Below are 22,406 nucleotides of genomic sequence, written 5' to 3' on the forward strand. Positions count from 1 at the left end.
CTATTAATCACCAAGGACATTTGTTAATTTGTTACAAAACATTTATATTTTAAATGCAGTTATTTAAAAAAATAATAATATATACAAAACCAGTCATTTGTAAATTTAATAGAAATTTGCTACAGGTAACATTTAAATATGTAAAAACAAAATCTCACATAATTTTGCATGTAACTTTAGAGCCATACAGGAAATTCATATACAGAATGTGCCTTACAGAAGCAGACATGAACACATATTTTTAGCACAAAGGATTATTTTACCTATTCATATAAAAAACGAGAAACAGGGAGCACAAGAAGAGCAAAAATAAAAAGCATGCAATGACAGACGTAGCAAAATTTCCCTCCACTTTACAATTTCTTGAACAATGATATCCAGTGATACTCATATGACCATAATGCAAAAGAAGGTCAACGACTAGAGACCTTTGACCTCACAGACATTTATTTATAATAAGTAAAAAAAAAATGGTAAAAGATACTGGCAACAAGAAGATGTGTGCTTTATACATACATGGGAGAACTTTCATACAAACTAAAGGCACACGATACATTGAATGTCAGTGCACTTTTCCTTTTAAGGAAGCTCAGCAACCCTCTTTCATCCAGCTCCCTAAAAGCTAAAACCTGTACTTATGAATTTTTATTTAATTGTTTTCATTTTTACTTTGAGTGGTCACAAAAATCACAAAGGAATGGGAAGAGAGTCTGAAGTTCCTTCAGTTTCATTGGAACTGTTACCGTTCTCTCTCCCAAAACCTGTTTATCCTTCACATGAGGTATGGTGTCCAAATAATTTGAAATGTAAAAACATTTAGATCAATTCAAAACATGATTTTTTTCTCTCTGGAGAAATAAACATTCAGTATTAAGAGACCACAGCAAAATATCGGTCTAAATTACGTCTTTCTGGCCTTTTCTAGAGGACGGACGGAAATACAAGTAGGCCAGAACAAGGAGCACAACTATAAAAAATGTGAAGAGGAGCATTAATGTGACGTATCCCCCATGAGGCATCAGGGGAGTGTCTGGAGCTTCAGCGGGGATCATGTTGGTCAGGTTAAGCATGTACCCTAATGTCCAGCCTGCATCACTGTCTCCTATCTGCACAGAGAAAGTGGTTTTCACAATTACTTTTACTTTAACATAAAAGTAGTGATTCTGTATTAAAAGAATAGAAATATATGAAATTGATTGTATTTTTTAACCTAAACCTAAATGTTTTTAAAGTGTATTAAAGGGTTAGTACACCCAAACATGTAAATTATCCCATAATTTACTCACCTTCAAGCTATCCTAGTTGTATATAAATGTCTTCTTTCAGACAAACACAATCAGAGTTATATAAAAAAAAGAAATATCTTGGCTCTTCCAAGCTTTATAATGGGAGTGAATAGTCACTAAGATTTTGAAACCAAAAAAACATCCTTCCATTATAAAAATAATTCATATGGATCCAGGGGGTTGATAAAGGCCTTCTGAGGTGAAACAATGGATTTTTGTAAGAAAAAATTCCATAATTATACCTTTATAAACCATAATCGCTAGCTTGCATTAACGTCTGTCCGTGCGTTCTCGAGTTCTCTTATAATGGATGTAGAGTAGCGTAAGCTTAGTTGAGACTAGCTTGCTTTCTTTTCTATTTTTGAGCAAATGTAAAAGAGCCTTTCACACCAAAAGTGAAATAAGCCTCAGGCTGAAGGAAATGCAAATTCACACGTGCAAAGTAGAGGCCGCAGCTCAGACTTACCTTTCAGCTCAGCTGCTATTCTATATAACGGAAGAATACGATGCAGGAGATAAAAACTAAAAAATCTAAAGTCATTTTTGTTTAACTCAATCATCAAAGGTCAGCAGCAAGGCATTGGTCAATAAAGTGAGGTTAAATCCACATTATTTGTTTTATTTAACATTTAATTATTGGATGTTTGCATAGTATTCTGTTTTGGCATTTTACTGTTTTTATTCATTTTGAGAAATACTGAATCTTTTCTTTTGTGCAAGTGAGATTAGTAAATGCATGCTCACACTTAGTCTAGAGAACTACAAGAACCATCATGAAACAACGCCTCTGCACTTATGTTTTGTCTCAACATTGGGACAAAAGAGCTATCAGTCAATACATGGGAAAACAAAGTCACTTGTGTTACTTTTTTGAAAAATGAACGCAGATATTTTGTTGTAAATTTTTAAATGTGTTATTTTACTAGTTACTTTTCAAAGTAATGAGTTACCCTCAACACTGTTTATAAAGTTATAAATATGGGTATTTTTCTTACAAAAATGCATTGCTTTGCTTCAGAAGGCCTATATAAACTTCCTGGACCGTATGGATTACTTTTATGATGTAGGATGTTTTGTTTGGGGCTTCAAAATCTCAGTTGCTAGTCACTCTAATTATAAGTACGGAGCCCCACACATGACATGCAGGAAAAAGTTTATTTAGCAAATTGAGAGAAGTAAATAGTAAATAGTGTGCATTATTAACTTTTTTCCCTTGTACTTCATGTGCGGGGGTCTGTAATAAAGCTTGAAAGAGCCAGGATATTATTAATATAACTAATTTAATATAAAGAAGAAAGTCATATACACCTAGAATGGCCTGAGGGTGCTTAAATTAGGGGATAATTTTAATTTTTTTGGTGAACTGATTCTTTAAGAGTCCACCGTATTCTGTGAGGAGAAATAATTTTACATAAATTTACACCATGCTTACCTTTTTAATAAAATGGATGTCGTCCCAGTTCTCAGAGGTGAAATTGTATCCATCTTCCAGAAGAGTGAGTATGTATGTTCCAGAAAAGCAGTATTCTGAAAGGTACTTCTCTTTTATTTTGGGATGGTTTTCTACAAGCTATAAAAGTCAAACAGGTTCACATTTAGACATCTTGTCCCAACAAATTGCAACTGTTTTAAAACATCTTTTAAAGACAGTAAATAAACCATTTCACCTTTTTCCATGGAGTAGAGCAGTACGTTGCCAGCTTCTGCTTTGCACTGGCTAATGAATCTTTGGTCAGATTCAAAAAGTCCATCACAAAGAAAAAAGCAGAAAAAGCCTAGAACATCATATAGCATGATTATCAACAATAGTTTTGATTAACATCCAGACATACAAATTCATTCAAACAATCTTCATTGTTTCTTACCCCAAATTGTCCATCAACAGAAGGCTGGAAAACACCACTGAAAGAGCATTTCGAGTAAGCACAATGGCTGACATTAAAAACCTTTCTGATTGATTGTTGGCACTGAGACCAATTCCCCAGACCCACATGGGAGAAATGTTCATTTGATATGTCTGCTTTATCCATACAAGGGGTATCAAAGACACTTTGAACTGTCTTGGTGAAGTTATATCCAGGATGAAAGCAAGGATCCCTTAACTCAATAGGGCCTGTCTTGAGGAAGAAGAAAAAATTCAAGAATATAAGATACAATAGTATTAGAGTCACATGTGGTCTATATATTTATACTTAAAATATGCATTAAAAAAACAATAGTTAACTTCAGCCAAAGCTAAAATAAAGAAGCCAAATGCACCTAAATGTTTGCTGTAAATTTAAATGTATGTGAATCGACACCAATAAAAAACATTTTAATGGCTTTGCAGGGTACGCATCATAAAATATGTACAGTAATGCATTAAAATGGTTCTGTACACATTTTGCTTTAATGCAACACTAAATTTGATACAATATGTAATAGGGGGACCATACTAAAGTCCCTACTTTTTTTAATTTACATATATTTTGCCTTTAATTAGACTGGACTAGGAAAGGACTACAAAGTGCACGCACAGCTATAAACCATATGCAAATTGCAATGACAAGCATACCTTGTCAGCAGCAAGTGTTGACGCTAATTTCTTGCCCATAGAAATCTTGAGAACTTGGTCCTTGCCGTAACAGAGAAAGCTGTGGGTGTATAGATGATAATCGTTTCCGTACAGCCTAAAGTCAATAGAATTGTCATCTGATTCAATATTCTGTTGAGGTACGAAGGTTATCTGAGTAGAGGCGCCGCCTAGGTCCAGAGCTCCAAGAGTCCCTGTGGGCTGCAAGATAAACACAGGAGCTTACATCTGAAATTGTTTGTTTCATTTCTCATGTTCATTGCATGTTCATTCTTATAATAGATGAGTAATTCACACTATATTCTGCACTTTAATTCAATGTGGAGGAGAACTTTGGGTTAAAAATGACTAAAATTTAAAATGACAAATGTGAAATGTTGCTAAACCCAGATAAAAAAAATACCTTATTTAAGTTTTCGCTCAGGTAATTGACAGTGATCCATCCGAAAGCTCCTTCCTCTTGGCCTGAAATGATACGAGCTCCTTGATAGGAAAAGGGATAAGTCTTCAGTGACCGTTCTACCGAGGCCAGCACCTTTTCTGAGGCTGTTTCGTCCTCCATCCTTGAGAAAATAGATATGATTGAAATTGTTATTGATCTGTAAACAATTAATTAAAGGTTTCATGACATGTATTTTTTTTAAATATTTTAATATGTCCCTTGAGATTCAATTATAATGTTAATGTATAATAAGTAAAAATATATATTTAACCTTTATGCTGAAATTATCAATTTTAAGGGGCAGCTCCATTAAATAGATTTCTGTGGTTTTTCAATTTACTCAACATCAAGCTGTTCCAAACCTGTATGAGTTTCTTTCTTCTGTTAAACACAAACAAATATATTTTGAAGAATGTTGGTAACCAGAGAGTTGTCGATAACCATTGACTTCCATAGTATTTTTTTATATGGAAGAACGCTCTTTTTTGTGTTCTGAATTTTCATTCAGAATTGTAATTTTTGGGTGATCTATCCCTTTAAGACTTGTTAGTAAATTGCCACTATTATGACTGGCTAACGTCATTGAATAGGAAACAGTATCCATGGCAACTCTCTATTGCACGCGAGTAATTATTTAAAAACGTAAATTAAAACATTTTCCATATAAAACCGTCTTTTACAAAGCATTATGAAATCGTTTACTTATGCTTTGCCGTGTTGCTTCTGTGAGATCCAATACAGCTGACTGTTAACAAACATTTCTTTGCAAACTCTCCATTACTCTATAGTTTTCAAGACAACCTGCAGTTTGGGGTGGACGGGTTATAGGTTGGGCTTGGCTTGGCTCCTTAGTTCCAGTGAAAGGAAATCTTAATACTTCAGCACGCCAAGACATTTTTGGACAATTTCATGCTCCTAAGTTTGTGGGAACAATTTGGGGATGGCTTCCTGTTCTAACATGCCTTGAACTGCACAGAGTCCTGACCAGAGTCCTGATCCAGGATGGCATTCAAAATAAACCATCCACTTGTTCCTGCCACAGGATGTGTCAAAGTGAAGGCTTCTATTTAGTCTTCCAATGTTCCTTTAGTCGACAGACTCAAGCGTGTGGAGTAAAGTGAACGTGCATCTGTATACTGTATCCAGTGTAGACAGCATCAGTAATTATAATGGGTTCTATTTGCTTTTGACAAGACACCCGCATCCAGTGTAGCATTAAGCGACTGAACGCTAGTGGGTGGCAGTCATATGACAATGCATTTGCCTATGTGACATCCCCCAATATCCAAACAAGATGTTTTTGGAGCTTGATTAAATAAGTGCTTTGTTTAAATTAAGCTCTGAATATTGCAGGATGTTTTAAAATAGTATAGTGACCATTGTAGGCTAATTTGATTTCTCATGTACCCCTTTAATAAAATTGTTCAAATAAATTAGTTGCAGTATATACACTACTAGTTAAAAGTCTGGAATAATTAAGATTTTCTTTAAGGTTTTGAAAATTATCTTATGCTCATCAAGGCTGTATTTATTTGATCAAAAAGTACAGTACAGTTACACAGTAAATTATGGTAAAAACTGTAATATTGAAAAATACAAATAACTGTTTTAATTGTCATGTTTTAAAATGTAATTTATTTTCAAATAAATGCTGTTCTTTTGAACTCTGTATTCATCAAATAACCAAAAAACACCAAATGAGCTTATTAGATTGATTTCTGAAAGATCGTGTGACCGAACACAGCAGTTATGTCTGCTAAAAAAAAATCAGCTTTGCCATCACAAAAAAAAAATCACAATATTACTGCTTTTTAAAGTGTTATTATCAAATAAATACAACCTTGGTGAACATAAGATAAAATTTATTTTATTGACCTGTAGGATGATTAGAGAATAAAAACAATTCATCATTGACTTATGAAGTCTTTAGTTTGAGTTCTAAGAGTACTATTTCAAATTATTTTTTTGTATCTTTTTGATTCTTAAGAATAGAGAATATTGAGAAGTGATTACTTGAGCAGTCTCATGCCTGCTGTTGCTCCCAGGTACACAGGGGTTTCGCTGTGTCTGTGAGCAGGTATTCTTTGCTTGGCGTCCACCATGCACTCCTGCAGAGATTGGCCAGCCCCATCTGGATTAGCACTGTAACCGGAGATGCCTTTGCCTACAGAATTACAAAAGTGTTATTGGAAATGGTGTTGACATAACTACTAAAGCGATAACCAATTAAACTCCTGACTTTGTCTTTCATGGAATACCAAAGGAGAAATTTAGCAGACTGTCAAAACTGTGCTACAATGAAAGTGGAGGGGGACCAGGAGTTGCCAAGCCACATAAGGAAGGACAAGATGTATCAAAATAATCATATTTTGTCAATCAATAAATATCAATCAATCAATCAATCAATAAAAAGTAACAAAAATTTTTTTAAGTGGTCCAAGACCTTAGGGGCACACACACACACACACACGTAGTGTTTCCATGTTTTACATTCCATAGGCCTAATGGATTTTATACTGTACAAACCGTATTTTCTTTTCCCCTACACTTACCCTACCCCTAAACCTACCCATCACAGGAAACATTCTGCATTTTTACTTTCTCAAAAAAACTCCTTCTGTGTGACAAATCCTTCCCTCACAATTCAATTCGACCCCATTAGAAATAAATGTAATGCTTCAGTATACTTAGAGAAAACCTCAAAATTAAATAAAACAAATTTGACTTTACCAAAAAGGATTTTATGTCTACATGTGTATCTAAATGAATTCTGAAAAGATAAACTAGAGAACTGAGTTTAGGTCCCAGCGGACAGCTCTTTTGCTATAAGAGTCATGAAATATCATTCATTCAAATATCGGGTCATTTTGATTTGATACACGATGTGAGGCAAGGATGAAGGTTCAATTTCCGAAAGACATATGATAGCTTTGTGTGGGGAATAGACTGAAATTCAAGTCATTATTTAATGAAAATCAGTCACTTTATGTAAAAAGAGCAACTTGGACAATCTGCTAAATATCTTTTTTGTTGTGTTCCACGTAAGAAAAATTCACAGAGACATGGGGGGACATATCATCAAAAGATTATAGTTTTTATTTTGGACTATCCCTTTTATGTAAAAAAACAAACAAAAAAACAACTGTATCCAGATTTTGAAAACAGTTTTAGTTTTAATACAATCTAGATTACATTCGATATTGACCTTGAAACACAGTAAATTAGGGATCCTGTACCTTTTACATTGCAGGTGTGTTTCTGCTGTACCATGCCCGTGTTGTTCTCCTTCTCGGCAGGCCATTCATAGATAAACACAGAGGTGTGCGAGGAGCCTGCATCCAGAACTATTCCATACTGTGTACAGAAACAACTGCATCAGTGAAGTCTATACAAATCTAATCTGTTTGATACACACAGTAAACTGCTCACTCATACCTTGTACTTCTGGGGTAAAGGCTTGTACTGAACGACAGAAACGGACACCATGACGATGATCCCAACAATGATAAAAACAGTCAGAATGACACACGGTGGCCTGTGCCACGGGTTCTTAACTTTTACTTCTGAAACGAGAAAATAAAGAGACATAAAGTTGACAATTTACATAGTATTCAACAGCATCTGTGCTTACTGTGAGTCTCTTTTTACAGTGTGAGCTGAATAAATTCATAAATGTTGTTCATTAAAAAGGTTGCATGTATCTCATATCAGTGTTACATAACTGAATATAGTAGTCTTTTAAATTATTAACAACAGTTTTACAGACTACTGTCGATATCATTCAATCCTGCATTCAGTGCAAACTAACTCAATCTGTAAACCTCCCATGCAGTCTAATAATAAATGTAAAGTACTTTTGTGTTTTGATGAGGCTTTTATTTAACCTACTGTCAGTTTAAGGGAAAAACAAACAGCGTTTGAAAGCATGACGGCACTGTGTCTGCTGGGCATTTCAGCTGTCTCCACACTGTGTATTGAGTAAAGCCCTCCTAGAGGCCCTTCATTTGTGTTGAAGTTTAATGTAGATATTTTACTGATCAGGAGAATTTTCCCCGCTCCAATGAATAACTTTGTAATGAAAGAAAATACCCTGTTCATATTTTCTGTGATGGACAGGACATCTGTCTGGGGTGTTTCCCTGCCTTTAGCCCAAAATGCTGGGATAGGCTTCAGCATTCCCACGAACATATGTAGGACAAGCTGCGTGGAGAATGGAAGGATGGATGGATAGTTTATATTTTGGCTGAATGTTATAAGCATACCCTTGGGAATTGCTAAATTCTGCTTTCTGCTTTTTCCATAAAGTGTGTGTGTATGTGTTTGTGTGTGTGTGTGCCCTTTTTTATATTACATTGTGGGGACCAAATGTCCTCATAAGGATAGTAAAACCTGAGATCACCTACATACGGTATAAAAACCGTTACGTCTATGGAGAGTCCCCACAAAGCTAGTGAACTGTGTGTGTGTGTGTGTGTGTGTGTGTGTGTGTGTGTGTGTGTGTGTGTGTGTGTGTGTGTGTGTGTGTGTGTGTGTGTGTGTGTGTGTGTGTGTGTGTGTGTGTGTGTGTAGGTTTTAATTGTACCCTTTAGTCTTAGGGTATAGTGCGGCCTCTGTTTGGGGTTTTAAAAAAAAAGAAAAAAACAATTAGGTACTTTTATTTTTTATTGACATGGAAAATTGTAGGAAAAATGACAGAATACATGAATATATACCAATTGACATTTAACACAATTTATAATGAAAACCAAGTTCCAGTGAACTCTTAATCCTTTATGTCTTTAGGTCCATCATTATGTGTGTTTTGAGTGGCAGGTCTCTGCAGATGATGAGGTTGTGGGATGTGACAGCATCTGAAATGCACACACACACACACACACACACACACACACACACACACACACACACACACACACACACACACACACACACACACACACACAATTGAATTTAGAGTTACAGTGTTTCTTTTCCAGTTGTTTATGTTAAAACAATTATTTATGAAGGCCAAAATTAGCAAAAATGTACAGTATGTGAGCCCTTTACAATATATTAAAAGGACAAGAGAGATAGCTTTAACGTTGTTTTTGTGACTGGGTATGTTTATGCATAAAGTACATTTTTAAAAAATCTAACTATATGGATCACACATTCAATATCTCTATTACTTGCTTAGAGGAGAAGAGAAGTACCCTTACCTGAGCAGAGCTCTCACACTTAGATTCTGTTAATCTAAAAAGAGAAAAAAGGCATGATTGGAAGGAAACCATTTACAATATTTTCAAGTTAAAATGCATAGAATAAGAAATAAATTATTTACCTGAGTGTGTGTCTAGTTGTAGCTGAGCTCCAGAAAATCATTATTGAGGTGCTTTTGACAGATTTGAAAAACAAAAGGCGAGAATAAAAAACCCTAAACTATAACCCTAAAGAATGAAAAAATCCAGTATATAAAGTGTTCCTCAAGAGTCAGTTAGAACTCTAACTACATGTAAAGAACCTTTAAAGAACCATCATTTTTTGAGTGTACTATGAGATGATTAAAAAAATGAAGGCAAACTTACGTCGTATTATAATAAGTTTATGAAACATCTGATGTTATTTTAATTGTTTTATTTATTTATCAGCTACTCAACTTTGTACATTAATGAATTTAGCAATACAGTAGTGGAAACCAGGGAATGTTGCAGTGATGTAACCGAGTTTAACTAATTAGAAATGAAATCACTATCATGACCATCTCTGAGGTCCACACATAAGCTGTCACTATGTAAAATTATAAATGATTAACATGAGAAAAGAAAGTCCTTTTCTTTTATGTCTAAATTTAATTTGTGATGATCATGTCAACTTAAGTTAAAATGACAGATCTTATCTAAATCAGTACTATGTTTAATGTATATAACGTTTTTATAGACTGATTTTAAAATATTTAAAATTGAATAAGGGTGGTGATGGGGTATGAAAATTTGAACAAGTAAATCTGATTACTACATGTGTGCACAACATTTATGTTTTAGTGTTCATACTCTGGTAACGTTTTGGGCAATTTACTCCAATTTTAACGAGAAATCTTCACACATCTGGAAATATTCTTTTATAACGTTGGAGGCACACATTAAAAAAAGAACAGATCTCCCCCTGTAAGCCAGTCTACTTCTAATCCTCGCATGCCCAATAAAGCCACATCTCAGCAGGTTTGCGGAAAGGTTCGCATGATTTCATGCAAGCGGAAAGTAGTTATAATGCCAGGATTGAAGCATTTCAATCAGAGCGCCTTGCTGCGTGTTTCACCTACCCATCAGGACACGCGCAGGCAGGGCGTTTGAAACCGGTGAGAACGGCGTGTCAACGACTGTCGAGGTTTGTGTGCTAAGTCCCAGTCAAAAGAGTGTCAATCGATTCCTGCCCACTTTTCGGTATTCGGTAGCTACATCAGTATCAGGATTTCACTGATTGACTAACGACCTATCACAACTGTGTGCCAAAATGCAGCTTTGCTTGGCAAGCGAATGCGTGTGATTTTGGGGAAACACCCATTGTGCATGTGGAGCCAGGCTTTCAGTGCGTCACGGGCGGTAGTGAGCGGAATTCCCTAGTGCAGTGCGCGGAATTCCCTAGTTGCAGTGCGTGCGCCCGTTTTGAGAATCTGTGTGTGAGCTGCATACAGATATGGGACTGAAGCTCCGTCTTTGGTATGCACGTCAGTGGGTTTCAAGTATTTAAGGAAACACGGCTGCGTTCACACTTTTAATGTTTGGTTCGATTAAAACGAACCCTGGTGCGATTGCTCGGTTAGTGCGATTAATTTGAACATATAACGCTGCCATCCGAACCCTGGTGCGCACCAAACAAGCGAACCGAGACCGGTAAAAATATGGGTCTCTGTCCGCTTCCAAAAGAACTCTATTTCGATTGAAATTTGAACGCAACACGGACCAAAAACATGTAAACGAACCAAAAACAGGACGTCACAAGATGCCACGCTACAAGTCAGTTGATTTGACGACGGAAAGATCGGTGCATCCAGAATGAACGAGCAGAAATGAGATCTAGGCCTACAGCTCTCTGCTTGCAGTGTCAGTGACGCTCGTCAGGTAAATGAGTGAAACAAAACACACATTTTTATCAAATCATGTCATTAATAGCGGTTCACTACCGCGATTTAGTATGATTCAGTGTTCAGATCAGCAACACACTACCGGAGTTCACATGAAACGAACCCCAGACCGCCTCAATCGATATATCAGTATATATCAGTATATATCGATATATATATATATATATATATATATATATATATATATATATATATATATATATATATATATATATATATATATATATATATATATATATATATATATATATATATATATATATATATATATGTGTGTGTGTGTGTGTGTATATATATATATATATATATATATATATATATATATATATATATATATAGCCTATATATATATATATATGTATATATATAGGCCTATATATATGTGTGTGTGTGTGTGTATATATATATATATATATATATATATATATATATATATATATATATATATATATGTGTATATATATATATATATATATATATATATATATATATATATATATATGAACTGTCTTCACACACTTCATTAGTGTCTTGCGCAAGCGTTGTGTTCGGTGAATGCTCGATCAACATCAGCCATCGTGCAAAAAGACAACCGCCTAGCAGCACTCTCCCCAAGAAGCGTTACATATGAGCCTCAAACATATCCAATGAGCTTTGGAATCTAGACGGGATAGATGTGAATTTGACACTCAGTTTGTGTGTCGGTGTGAACGTAGCATTGTGTTGAGCTATATAACAGTTTTCTGTCGATGAATGTATCCAAACAGCTGCTCGCTTGTCTAATAAAACACATAAAATATTAAAGCGTCCATATGGTTTCTACAAAATAAAACTGGAACATGGGTATGATGTCACTGACACAGACACAATCCATGTTCTGGTTAAAATAGTCTATTTCTCCGGTTATTAACATTCTTGGAAATCCAGTGTTTCTCAGAGGATCTTGAATACAGCAGATTAGATCATTTGGACCAGTTTATGACAGTTTTGTCATTTTTATGGCTTAAGAGCCCCATTTCCCTTTAGATGGAAAAGAAATTCCCAGGATATTCCTCCAAAATTCACCTTTTATGTTCCACAGAAATGAATACAATGAGGGCAAGTCGATTTTGTCCACTATCCCCTATAGCAAGAACAGCAGTGCTATTTGTTCTGCAAAATAGCATCTGCATGCCGTGAATGCAGTGCATGAAGAGAAGTGATCAGATTTAAGAACAAAGTTCTCCTTGTGTGTTCCGTAGACAAAAGGTCATATGGGTTTGGAACAACATGAGGGGAATTACTGATGAGGGTAATTAAAGTAAATAGAAAATTATTGCTTTGGCACTTGTGGAAGGTGCTATATTTCAGGACAAATTGTTATGTTGTTAACTTTACAGCATATTCCACCCAAATATTTTACTTGATGCATCAAGGTCATTTAATTGTCCTGAGATATCTCATAACGGAAAGTGATCAGTCTAATTTCAGGTTCCTTTTTTCTTGGTTTCCTTCCCTGAATTGAACGTCCGTTTGTGGATAGTCTAGTGTTGCCTGGACACAATGAAAACACTCCTTGTTAGATTACAGGGTTGGTAAGAATTTTTTTTTCTTTTCTTTTCTTTTCTTTTTTAAGTGTAGACACTTATGACCACACAGGCTGCTATTTGAACAAAATACAGCTAAGCAGTAATACAGTTTAAACAGTAATACATGTTACATTTTAATTTATTCCAATGATAGCAAAGCTGCTTCAGAAATCATTAGAATATGCTGATTTAGGGGTCAAAAAAATATTATTATCAATGTTGAAAACAGTTGTGCTGCTTAATAATTATTTTTACGAATAAGTCACTTATAAACAATTTTCAAGTTTCAACACCCTCAAGTTGTTTCAAACCTGTATTCATTTCTCAGTCTTCAACTGAACACAAGGGAAGATTAGGAACCTTCAACTGGAACCATTGACTTTCATAGTAGGAAAAAAAAATACTATGGAAGTCAATGGTTCCAGTTAACTGTTTGGTTACTGACATTCTTCAAAAAATCTCCCCTTGTGTTCAGCTGAAGAAAGAAATTCATACAGGTTTAAAAACTCTTGAGGGTGAGTAAAGGATGACAGAATTTTCATTTTAAAGTGAACTATCCCTTTAATGCAATTTGAAATATGTATTACTTTTTAATGATGGTAGCCTAAATATTAAATTATTTAACACCAAGATACACTGCTAAGTATCTGAAGTCACATCAATATAAGACAGAATACAGAGGATGCAAATATCCAGTCCTCACTGTCTGCTTTAGTAAGACTATCAGCAGATTTTGAACAGAACTAAACATATGTTGTTATATTGCACAGACCAAGACACTGCCTGGGGAAAACAGCTGTACATACAGATAATGCAATTTGCAGCTGTCCAATTTGGATCTCTTATACACAGAAGAGCATTGGTTGTGAGCAAATTGCTACATAAGGACTATGACAACTAATTTACTGAGAACTTAAATTTACATCCACGTGGTGGTTAAAGTCAGAGGAAACCCATGGTAAATGAGCCATCTAGGATGACCGACAAATTTCTCATTGGGACTGAACATCCCTGTTTTATTGCTCTGAAAACGAAGATTAACATTTAGTATTGTAGTATTGTATCCTTGTTTTTTTTCATACATGATTTTGGCAGTGTTCGTATTATTTTATGCAGCAATTCATAATCAAATAAAACTTTGGTAATACGTTTAAAGGCATGATATGTAATTTTCGCCGCTAGAGGTCGCTTATTCAAAACAAGGGAGTAGCTTGATGACGCCTTGATTTCACGGAATCATGGGAGTTGTTGTCTTCACCGTCGGTGGAAAAGAATCCGATGGGACTCGGGCAGAAATCATATTTATGGATGAGCTAATATATTAAAGATTGATTAATGTTACTGTAGTATGAAGCAGGGTGGGGCTGAAAGCCATTAGAGCGGAACGAGGCCGCTGGAGCGATTGCTAATGAGAGACGAGCGGGACACGCAACTGGAGAGCAGTGGAGCTTTTATTATCCGCTTCTGGTCATGCGTATGTGGGGTAACACATTTTATCATATTAGATACATTTGAGTGCGTTTAAAGTTATATTATAATGCTACTCTGTGTGTTCGCTCAGCAGCTACTATGAGACACTTGTTGCACACTGCAGTAAGCGAGATCGATATTAGGCCTGGTACTCACAATAAATCAGGAAAATGAGATTTAAACAATAAGACGCATGGAAGCATGGAACACATGGCTTGACAGTACAGAAAATTAGCAGATTGTGAAGAAAAACGGAAGGACCGCTGTTATGTTAACAAAATAAAATTAACCAATTAACTATTAACCGAACAACTCAATCAATGCTCTTTTTTGGACAGTCTTCTACACTGTTTATTGCATTCTTTCAGATTTCAGACAGATAAAATGCATCCCCTCTGAGCGTTTACTGTAAATGTCTCTTAGTTTATGCCAAATGCAAGTTGTTACGGATATACCCATAGAGACAATCTTAGGTACAATCTTTGGCACCAGTAGCATGTTGCTTGCTTTACTTAACTGAACTTCATTATGGGGGGTCCTTTGTGAAATGATAGCTGTTTCAATAGATGTTTGCATAGCAACCTACATGTCTCAGCTGTGAATCTTTTATTGACTGAAACATAAGAGAGACGTCAGTGCACACTCATGCTCTCAAGTAAACAGAATTTCTTTCTACCTCGGGTGTTTCTCTAAATTCCTCAATAGATCAGCCATAATTGAGACAATGTCGTCATATACTTAATCCTTTGAATGCATACAGCACGGACAGTTTTCATTATGTCTCATCAGACTGAATAGTCAAATCCATGACTAAACATGTTACATCAGGTTTAATATCTACTCTGTAAGGTTCACCTGCACTGACATGCCTTGGGTACCTGAGTAAGCTTGTTTTAGGTAATCCAAGTCAATGTGACAATCTTGAGATATTGTCAATAATGGTATGTGACTTCACACCCTATTCGGAACTCTGTCAGTGGTTCTTGCAAAACATTCGTGAGAAAGTTTGATATCAAAGGTGTCAAGTTGTAATGGGGTTTAGGTTGTTTTGTGTTGTCATGTATCAAATGAACAGTAGCTTTTCTTTTAAAAGAATGAAATTATGTTCATTCATTCAAATGTGGTTTAGATTACAAAAAAGTAATTGCATTATCTGGAAAAGGCTATCTGATAACAAAGCAGTATTGTGATTATAAATATTAGATTTTTTTAAAGGGACCACAATATTTTCTATATTAGGGCTTTTGATTTAACACGTTAAATTGGTGCGATTAACTATGGAAAAAGAACTTGTTAAAATTAATTAACGCTTTTTATGTTTTGTTGTGCAGCTCTTAGCAACACAGAACAGTGTTTCATTACTGAATGAATCCACTGTTTTTAACTAATCAAATGATCCAATGTTTCAACGACCCATTCTGGGGCTGCGTCCGAAAGCTTGAAAATGCTGCCTTTATTCCAAGATAGGCATGTCTGAATCTTCACTTCCTGTCTCGTAAGATACCTTCATCTGATTTTTTTTTTTTTAAGATAGATGTATACCATAGAACACAGATGTATCATACTTTTAATATCATGTAATATTTAATATATCATATCATGCCTTTAATATAATCCTTTGCGCTCCATTCAGTGACAATTAAGCAAAAAAAAATTAAGACAGCATCTGAAAGTTGATGTTGGTCAATTTGTGCGTAAATGTGTGTTCTTGGCCAAAATTTTCCACTTTTAATTTGATTTTATAGCGAGAAATTAGTATTGTAGAAATTAGTGCCAGTGCATGAATCAGGAAGTAGATCGCCGAGCGGTCGTCAGTTGCAGCAGTGTACGAGCCGAGCTCTACCAGTCAGTTTCTCATGGAAATCGCTTTTTCCTCTTCCCTTTTGCTAAAACAACTTCTGTGAGTATTTCTTATCGTGTAATATTATAATATTTTCATCTTTTGTAAGATTATTCAAACTTCTAAGTTAACTTTATGTTTATTACTGCCGATTGTTTACTAACTCGATTGCGTTTATCATATAGATCACCGCTGTATAGATAATCCGTGCTGTTCTCTCTGTTACTTTGTATTAAGATTTAATATTAATGTACATCTCATTTGTATTGTATTACAGTTTCACAATATGACCAGTAAACTTTATGTAAATTAATCCTCTGAGTTTCTTTGGAGTGTTAAAGCTGAATGGAGCATAGTCCATGACACAAGCTCTCTGATCAACAAGTTTATGATTCTTAAGTTTTTGTCCATCAAGAGAATTTTCACAGATGAACACAACTTTTATGAATTTTAAAGCCTATTCAGTCGCCAAGAGTAAAAAGCTAAAGGTAGGCTATAAACCAACTACACCACGGTCCCACAACTTAAACTTCAAAATCACCACCACTAAACTTACGTTAACTGTTTCAGTTTTTATCTAAAAACATTTTCTTAGAGAGTTTGAGATAGAATAGTTTATAAAAGTACAATTATAAGCTTAACAAAGTTGTAAAAGCAGACTGAGTTTACCTGTTCGGCGTGATTATGTTTAATCTCCCAGACTGTTTCTGTGGTCCCATTTAGCCACTTGTTAGCAAATGCCTCTTTCAAGACATGTAACAGCTTAATAAAATCAGTAAGGGGGTAATACTGATGTATTTTATATCATAGAATAAAACATGAAAGTGTCTTGAACTCATGTTCACCACAGACTGAGTTTCAGCCATTTAACCAAAACCCATTGAGTTTCGGGATGATGGATCCGGAAGTGCTAAAATACTAACTCGTTTCCCTAAGCAGGCCTACAAAGTGATGTCATAGTACCACTCAATGACAATGAAGCTATGTAACTGATGCTAGTAGAGCACATGATAATGACACCATGGTGAATTTAGTACATCTGGATTACATATATAAACACATTCATAGAACTTAGTGCCCTGAAGTAATTACTTATTAAAATACACTATATTGTCAAAAGTATTCGGATACCCCTCCAAATCATTCAATTCATGTGTTCCAATCACTTCCATGGCAACAGCTGTATAAAATCAAACTGATGTTGGTATATAAAATACATATATAAACACATTCATAGAATTTAGCGGCCTTGAAGTAATTACTTATTAAAAATACACCACCGGTATATCTATGGCCACAGCTGTATACAATCAAACTGACGCTGGTACAGTATATAAAACACATAGAACTTAGCAGCCTTGAAGTAATTACTTATTAAAAATACACTATATTTCCAAAAGTATTGGGACACCCCTCCAAATCATTCAATTCAGGTGTTCCAATCACTTCCATGGCCACAGCTGTATAAGATCAAGCACCTATGCCTATTGGGTTTCCATGGCTGAGCAGTTGCATCCAAGCCTTACAACACCAAGTGCAATGCAACACGTCAGAATCAGTAAAGCATGCCACCACTGGACTCTAGAGCAGTGGAGACGTGTTCTCTGGAGTAACGAATCACACTTCTCTGTCTGGCAACCCGATGGATGAGTCTGGGTTTGGCGATTGCCAAGAGAACAGTACTTGCCTGACTGAACTGTGCCAAGTGTAAGTTTGATGAAGGGGGGATTATGGTGTGGGGTTGTTTTTCAGGGTTTTGGGCTTGACCCCTTAGTTCCAGTGAAAGGAACTCATACCAATACATTTTGGACAATTTCATGCTCCCAACTTTGTGGGAACAGTTTGGGGATGGCCTCTTAGTGTTCTAATATGACTGCACACCAGTACACAAAGCAAGGTCCATAAAGACATGGATGAGCGAGTTTGTTGTGGAGGAACTTGACTGGCCTGCACAGAGTCCTGACCTCAACCTGATAGAACAACTTTGGAATGAATAAAAGCAGAGACTGCGAGCCAGGCCTTCTCGTCCAGCATCAGTGCCTAACCTCACAAATGCGCTTCTAGAAGAATGCTCAAAAATTCCCATAAACACTCCTAAACCTTGTGGAAAGCCTTCCCAGAAGAGTTGAAGCTATTATAGCTGGGAAGGATGGTCCAACTCCATATTTAACTCTACGGACTAAGAATGGGATGTTATCAAAGTTCATGTGCATGTAAAGGCAGGTGACCCAAAACTTTTGGCAGTATAGTGTAAGTACCTATACACAGACAGCCATAAAGATGAATGAATCAGCCGTTTGAATGACTCAGTTGAATGAATGACTAAATTACTCACTCATTAATACAGTGACTTGCTGCCACCTACTGGCAGTTTTAGTTTCATATTTAGAGTATAATTTCATGGTAACATAAGATTTCATTAGATAACATTATATACTTTAGTTAACATGAATTAAGAAATAACACTTCTACAGCATTTATTAATCTTAGCTAATGTTTATTTCAACATTTACTACATTATGGAAATCAAATGTTGTATTTGTTAGCATTAGTTAATGCACTGTGAACTCACATTAACAAATAATGAAAGACTCTATTTTTGATAATTTAACATTCACGGTAACAAATGTATTGCTCATTGTTAGTTCATGTTAGTTAATACATTAACTAACGTTAACAAATGCGACCACCTAATTGTAAAGTGTTCATTTTTCATTCACTATTCATGCCACATCTGAGGCTAAATGCCATATTTTAAAATATGAAATTATTTCAACATGAATTACAAAGTTATTATTATTTCATGCAAATTAATTAAATCATTATATTTTATTAAAATACATATTGAATAGTCATCCATAGAGAACGATTTTGTGTAATTTTTGCATCTGCCAGTAGGGAATATGCTAAAATGTAGGATTTATGAAGCAGAGTGGATAGTAAACACTATAGTGTTTACTATCCATTCTGCTGGTAATAAAATTGAGTAAAATGGCAATTAAGTAAAAAAATAAAGATTTGCGTTGTTCCAGCTTATTTTATTTAAAAAACTGAACAAACAGCTAGAATAATTTATTTGAGTCTAGCTGTGTGCTCAGTTTGTTTAAATAAAATAAGCTGGAACAACGCAAATCTTAATTTTTTTACTTAATTGACATTTTACTCAATTTTATTACATTAAATGAACTAAAATTTGTAAAATGTTAAGATAACCTAAAGCATTTGTGTTGGGACCACATTAATCATTTATGTTGCACTGACTGAACTGGGCAGTGTATTTCTAGTTCCCAGCATGCTTTGCATAGGGATGGATCAGGAGAGTAAATGTTGAAATTAAGTGCTGTTTAATGTGTTTTAGTAAAGGGAAAGACCTGTTAACATTTGATGTTACATTTGACAGTTATATTTGACATTTAAAAGTTGTGTCGATTTTTTGAGGTTCCCATTATGGTGAAGTATAGACCTTGTGGTTAGGCTGTACTGTTCTCAATAAGCTGTAACTGTGCTAATGAGACATGTTTTACTTGATCATTACTTGCATGTTACAATTACCAAGTGATTAAGTGTTGTTGACTAATATTTTTATAGAAATAAAGAAAAATATAGCTGCAAGCAGTCAAGTCCAAAGAAGAAAATGAGACATGCCAACATAGCTGGAAGTGACCGGCTGCAACAATGAACCATTAAAGACTTATTAAAATAAGCTTAGACAAAATATATATACAATTATACATACAGTAAAAAAAAAGCTTTAATAATCTATCACTTTTGACCAATAGGTGGCGCTGTGACCAAATGAATGTGGTGTGGTCAGAAGTGAGGTGACAATGAACCATGCACAGTTTGTTGTCAATATGTCAAAACATTGCAGAGATACAACCTTGAGTCATTTTGGCATCATGCCTCAGCTTTGTCGCTGTGGTAAACAAAAACAATTTTATCTATTGATATGAAATCTATAACTTTTTGTCGGGATGGTCGATTTTGGTGAAATTCGGACAAACGGCCTAGGAGGAGTTTGAAAAAGTAGGTTTTTAACTAATAACAAGATGGAGGAGAGGAAGTTTTACCAAATATGGGGAAAAAATGCTATCAATATTTTCAGCAGTAGCCAAGGACTACATTATGACCAGTTTCTTTTGTAATAGGCTAATTTATTCAAAAGTTATTATCTTTTTTGTAAATTTTGTTATACATTTTGGCCACAAGGTGGCGCTGCCCCGAAACCCCAAAAAGTACCTTCAGGACATGGTGCAGAAGAGGCATAGCGAGTTTCTTAATGAAATGTTAATGTATTCGTAAAATACATCATTTTTAGACAAAATTCAAAATGGCCGACACCCAAAATGGCTGATATGGGATAATGGGATATCTGTTGACTCGGCATGACATCCCGAATCTAACGAGACCACTTTTATGGTGTTTGGCCAAACCCATTAGAAGTTATGAGCCAAAATATCCATTTTTTTGTATCTCCGGACCAGTAGGTGGCACTGTGCTGAAACACTGCAGGTCACTTCCAAGTCATGCTTGTGATGAAACGTACCAAGTTTGGTTTGAATACCATAAAGCATTGCAGAGATACAGCCTTAAGTGTATTTTTGCAACCGCTACGTAAAATTGTTTGCGTAAAAACTTGTTTTAAAAATTTAAAATTGTTTACGTAAAAACTTTTTTTGTTCGCGAGTTTATAAAAAATAAAAGAATTTAATGATACACAAAGTACTTACCCAACATGATCATAATTTTTGAGAGAAATTGTGAAGGTGTATGCATATACAAACAATGTCTCCGTTTAAGATTTGAACAAATATAATCCAAGCCCCTTTGATGACGTGGATGATTACGTTACTGTTGATCATCTGTCCGTCACATAGACAGTAAAAGAAATGGACCGAGCGATCCCATTGACGTCAACGGCGAAATAATGAAGTCAACCTAGGGGCACTCACTTCCTGATGGCTGAGCGAACTGCGCAGGCTCAGACTGAGCTTGACGACGTAGATGTGACGTGAGCCTCCTGTCTGACAGCTGTAGGTCTTCTAGTAGATGTGGAAAGTGAAATCTGAATCACGTTGTTTAAATATTTTCTCCCGTTGCTTTTGGTTCACTATGAGCTTCTCCTCATTCTTCCCCCTTGACTTTAACAGACTTTATGTCTCCACGTCCCCCCGACTGTCTCATAGACAGTAAAAGATTGTTTCTGAGCATCTCCTCCTGTCTATACGGTAATTTCTCAACCGTGCGACAGAGTCGCGTTGGTTATGACCATAGACTGTAAAAAAATATGGACGTAGTGTCCGTGACGTCACCCATAGGATTCCGATAAGCCGTTCTGAAGCTTAAAGTATGGCCGAGCTGGGCGTTGCCATCTTGTGAGTGAGTCATCGCGTGTCACTCCCGGATTACAGAAAATGGGCAAAAAGGCGGGATGTGCGCGGAGCTGAGGTGACGCAATAACTACAGACGGCGAATAAATGCCTATCCACTTGTAACCACGCCCTTAATTATGCAGAACCTTAAGGCTTTATATAACGTAAACGAATGAGTTATAAAAAAATTCACCCCCCTCAGAGTTGTCATGAAGATCAAAATTAGCCTTATAAGCCAAAACCACAATTTGTACCAGGCTGTAAACATGTTTTTTTCTGCTTTAAAGCTACACTGTGTAACTTTTTTAGTTTATTCTTAGCTAAAATCACTTAGTTCTTTCAAAAATATATGTGCTCATTAATGTATATTTACTTCTTTCAAGTAATAATACATTCTCGTAATTTTATAATATACCATTGAAAATACATAAGTGTTGAGGGTTCGGATGGCGGTCGCCATGTTGCTCCTCCATCTTGAAAGTACATTTGCCAAAGAGGGACATTCCCGTAAATTCAAGCTTCGCTTTTCGCGTTTTTACACTCGATGGCACCGTGTCGAATGTGAAGAGGAGGATTGCTTGAGGCTGCTATATGATGATGGAGGATCACTCTTAAGCCCCTTTCACACTGCACGTCGGACCCGCAATATTCCCGGAGCATTGCCGGGTCGCCTTCTGTGTGAAAGCAACCAAGTCCCGGAATTGATTACCGAATTCGACCCGGGTCGGGGACCTACTAG

At 35.7% G+C, this 22,406-nt stretch overlaps 1 protein-coding gene and 1 long non-coding RNA gene across 2 annotated transcripts in view; both read right to left on the reverse strand.

Moving 5' to 3' along the window:
- Positions 1–82: 82 nt before the first annotated feature.
- Positions 83–22,406, reverse strand: part of entpd1 (ectonucleoside triphosphate diphosphohydrolase 1) — a 29,882-nt gene continuing 7,558 nt past the window's right edge. The window contains exons 2-10 of the mRNA XM_067429744.1: positions 7,736–7,863; positions 7,537–7,654; positions 6,314–6,464; positions 4,262–4,421; positions 3,841–4,059; positions 3,152–3,403; positions 2,954–3,061; positions 2,719–2,856; positions 83–1,106 (exon numbers count right to left, since the gene is read on the reverse strand). Coding sequence (XP_067285845.1) covers positions 897–1,106; positions 2,719–2,856; positions 2,954–3,061; positions 3,152–3,403; positions 3,841–4,059; positions 4,262–4,421; positions 6,314–6,464; positions 7,537–7,654; positions 7,736–7,863 — 1,484 coding nt within the window. The 3' untranslated portion in view covers positions 83–896. The remainder of the gene's footprint in view (positions 1,107–2,718; positions 2,857–2,953; positions 3,062–3,151; positions 3,404–3,840; positions 4,060–4,261; positions 4,422–6,313; positions 6,465–7,536; positions 7,655–7,735; positions 7,864–22,406) is intronic.
- On the reverse strand, positions 9,090–10,891 carry LOC137056553 (uncharacterized). Its single transcript, XR_010900380.1, has 4 exons — positions 10,596–10,891; positions 9,618–9,668; positions 9,496–9,529; positions 9,090–9,150 (listed from the first exon to the last, which is right to left on the reverse strand). It is a non-coding gene; the product is annotated as an uncharacterized lncRNA (long non-coding RNA).

Source organism: Pseudorasbora parva, chromosome 21, assembly GCF_024679245.1.
Source record: "Pseudorasbora parva isolate DD20220531a chromosome 21, ASM2467924v1, whole genome shotgun sequence".
NCBI lineage: Eukaryota > Metazoa > Chordata > Actinopteri > Cypriniformes > Gobionidae > Pseudorasbora > Pseudorasbora parva.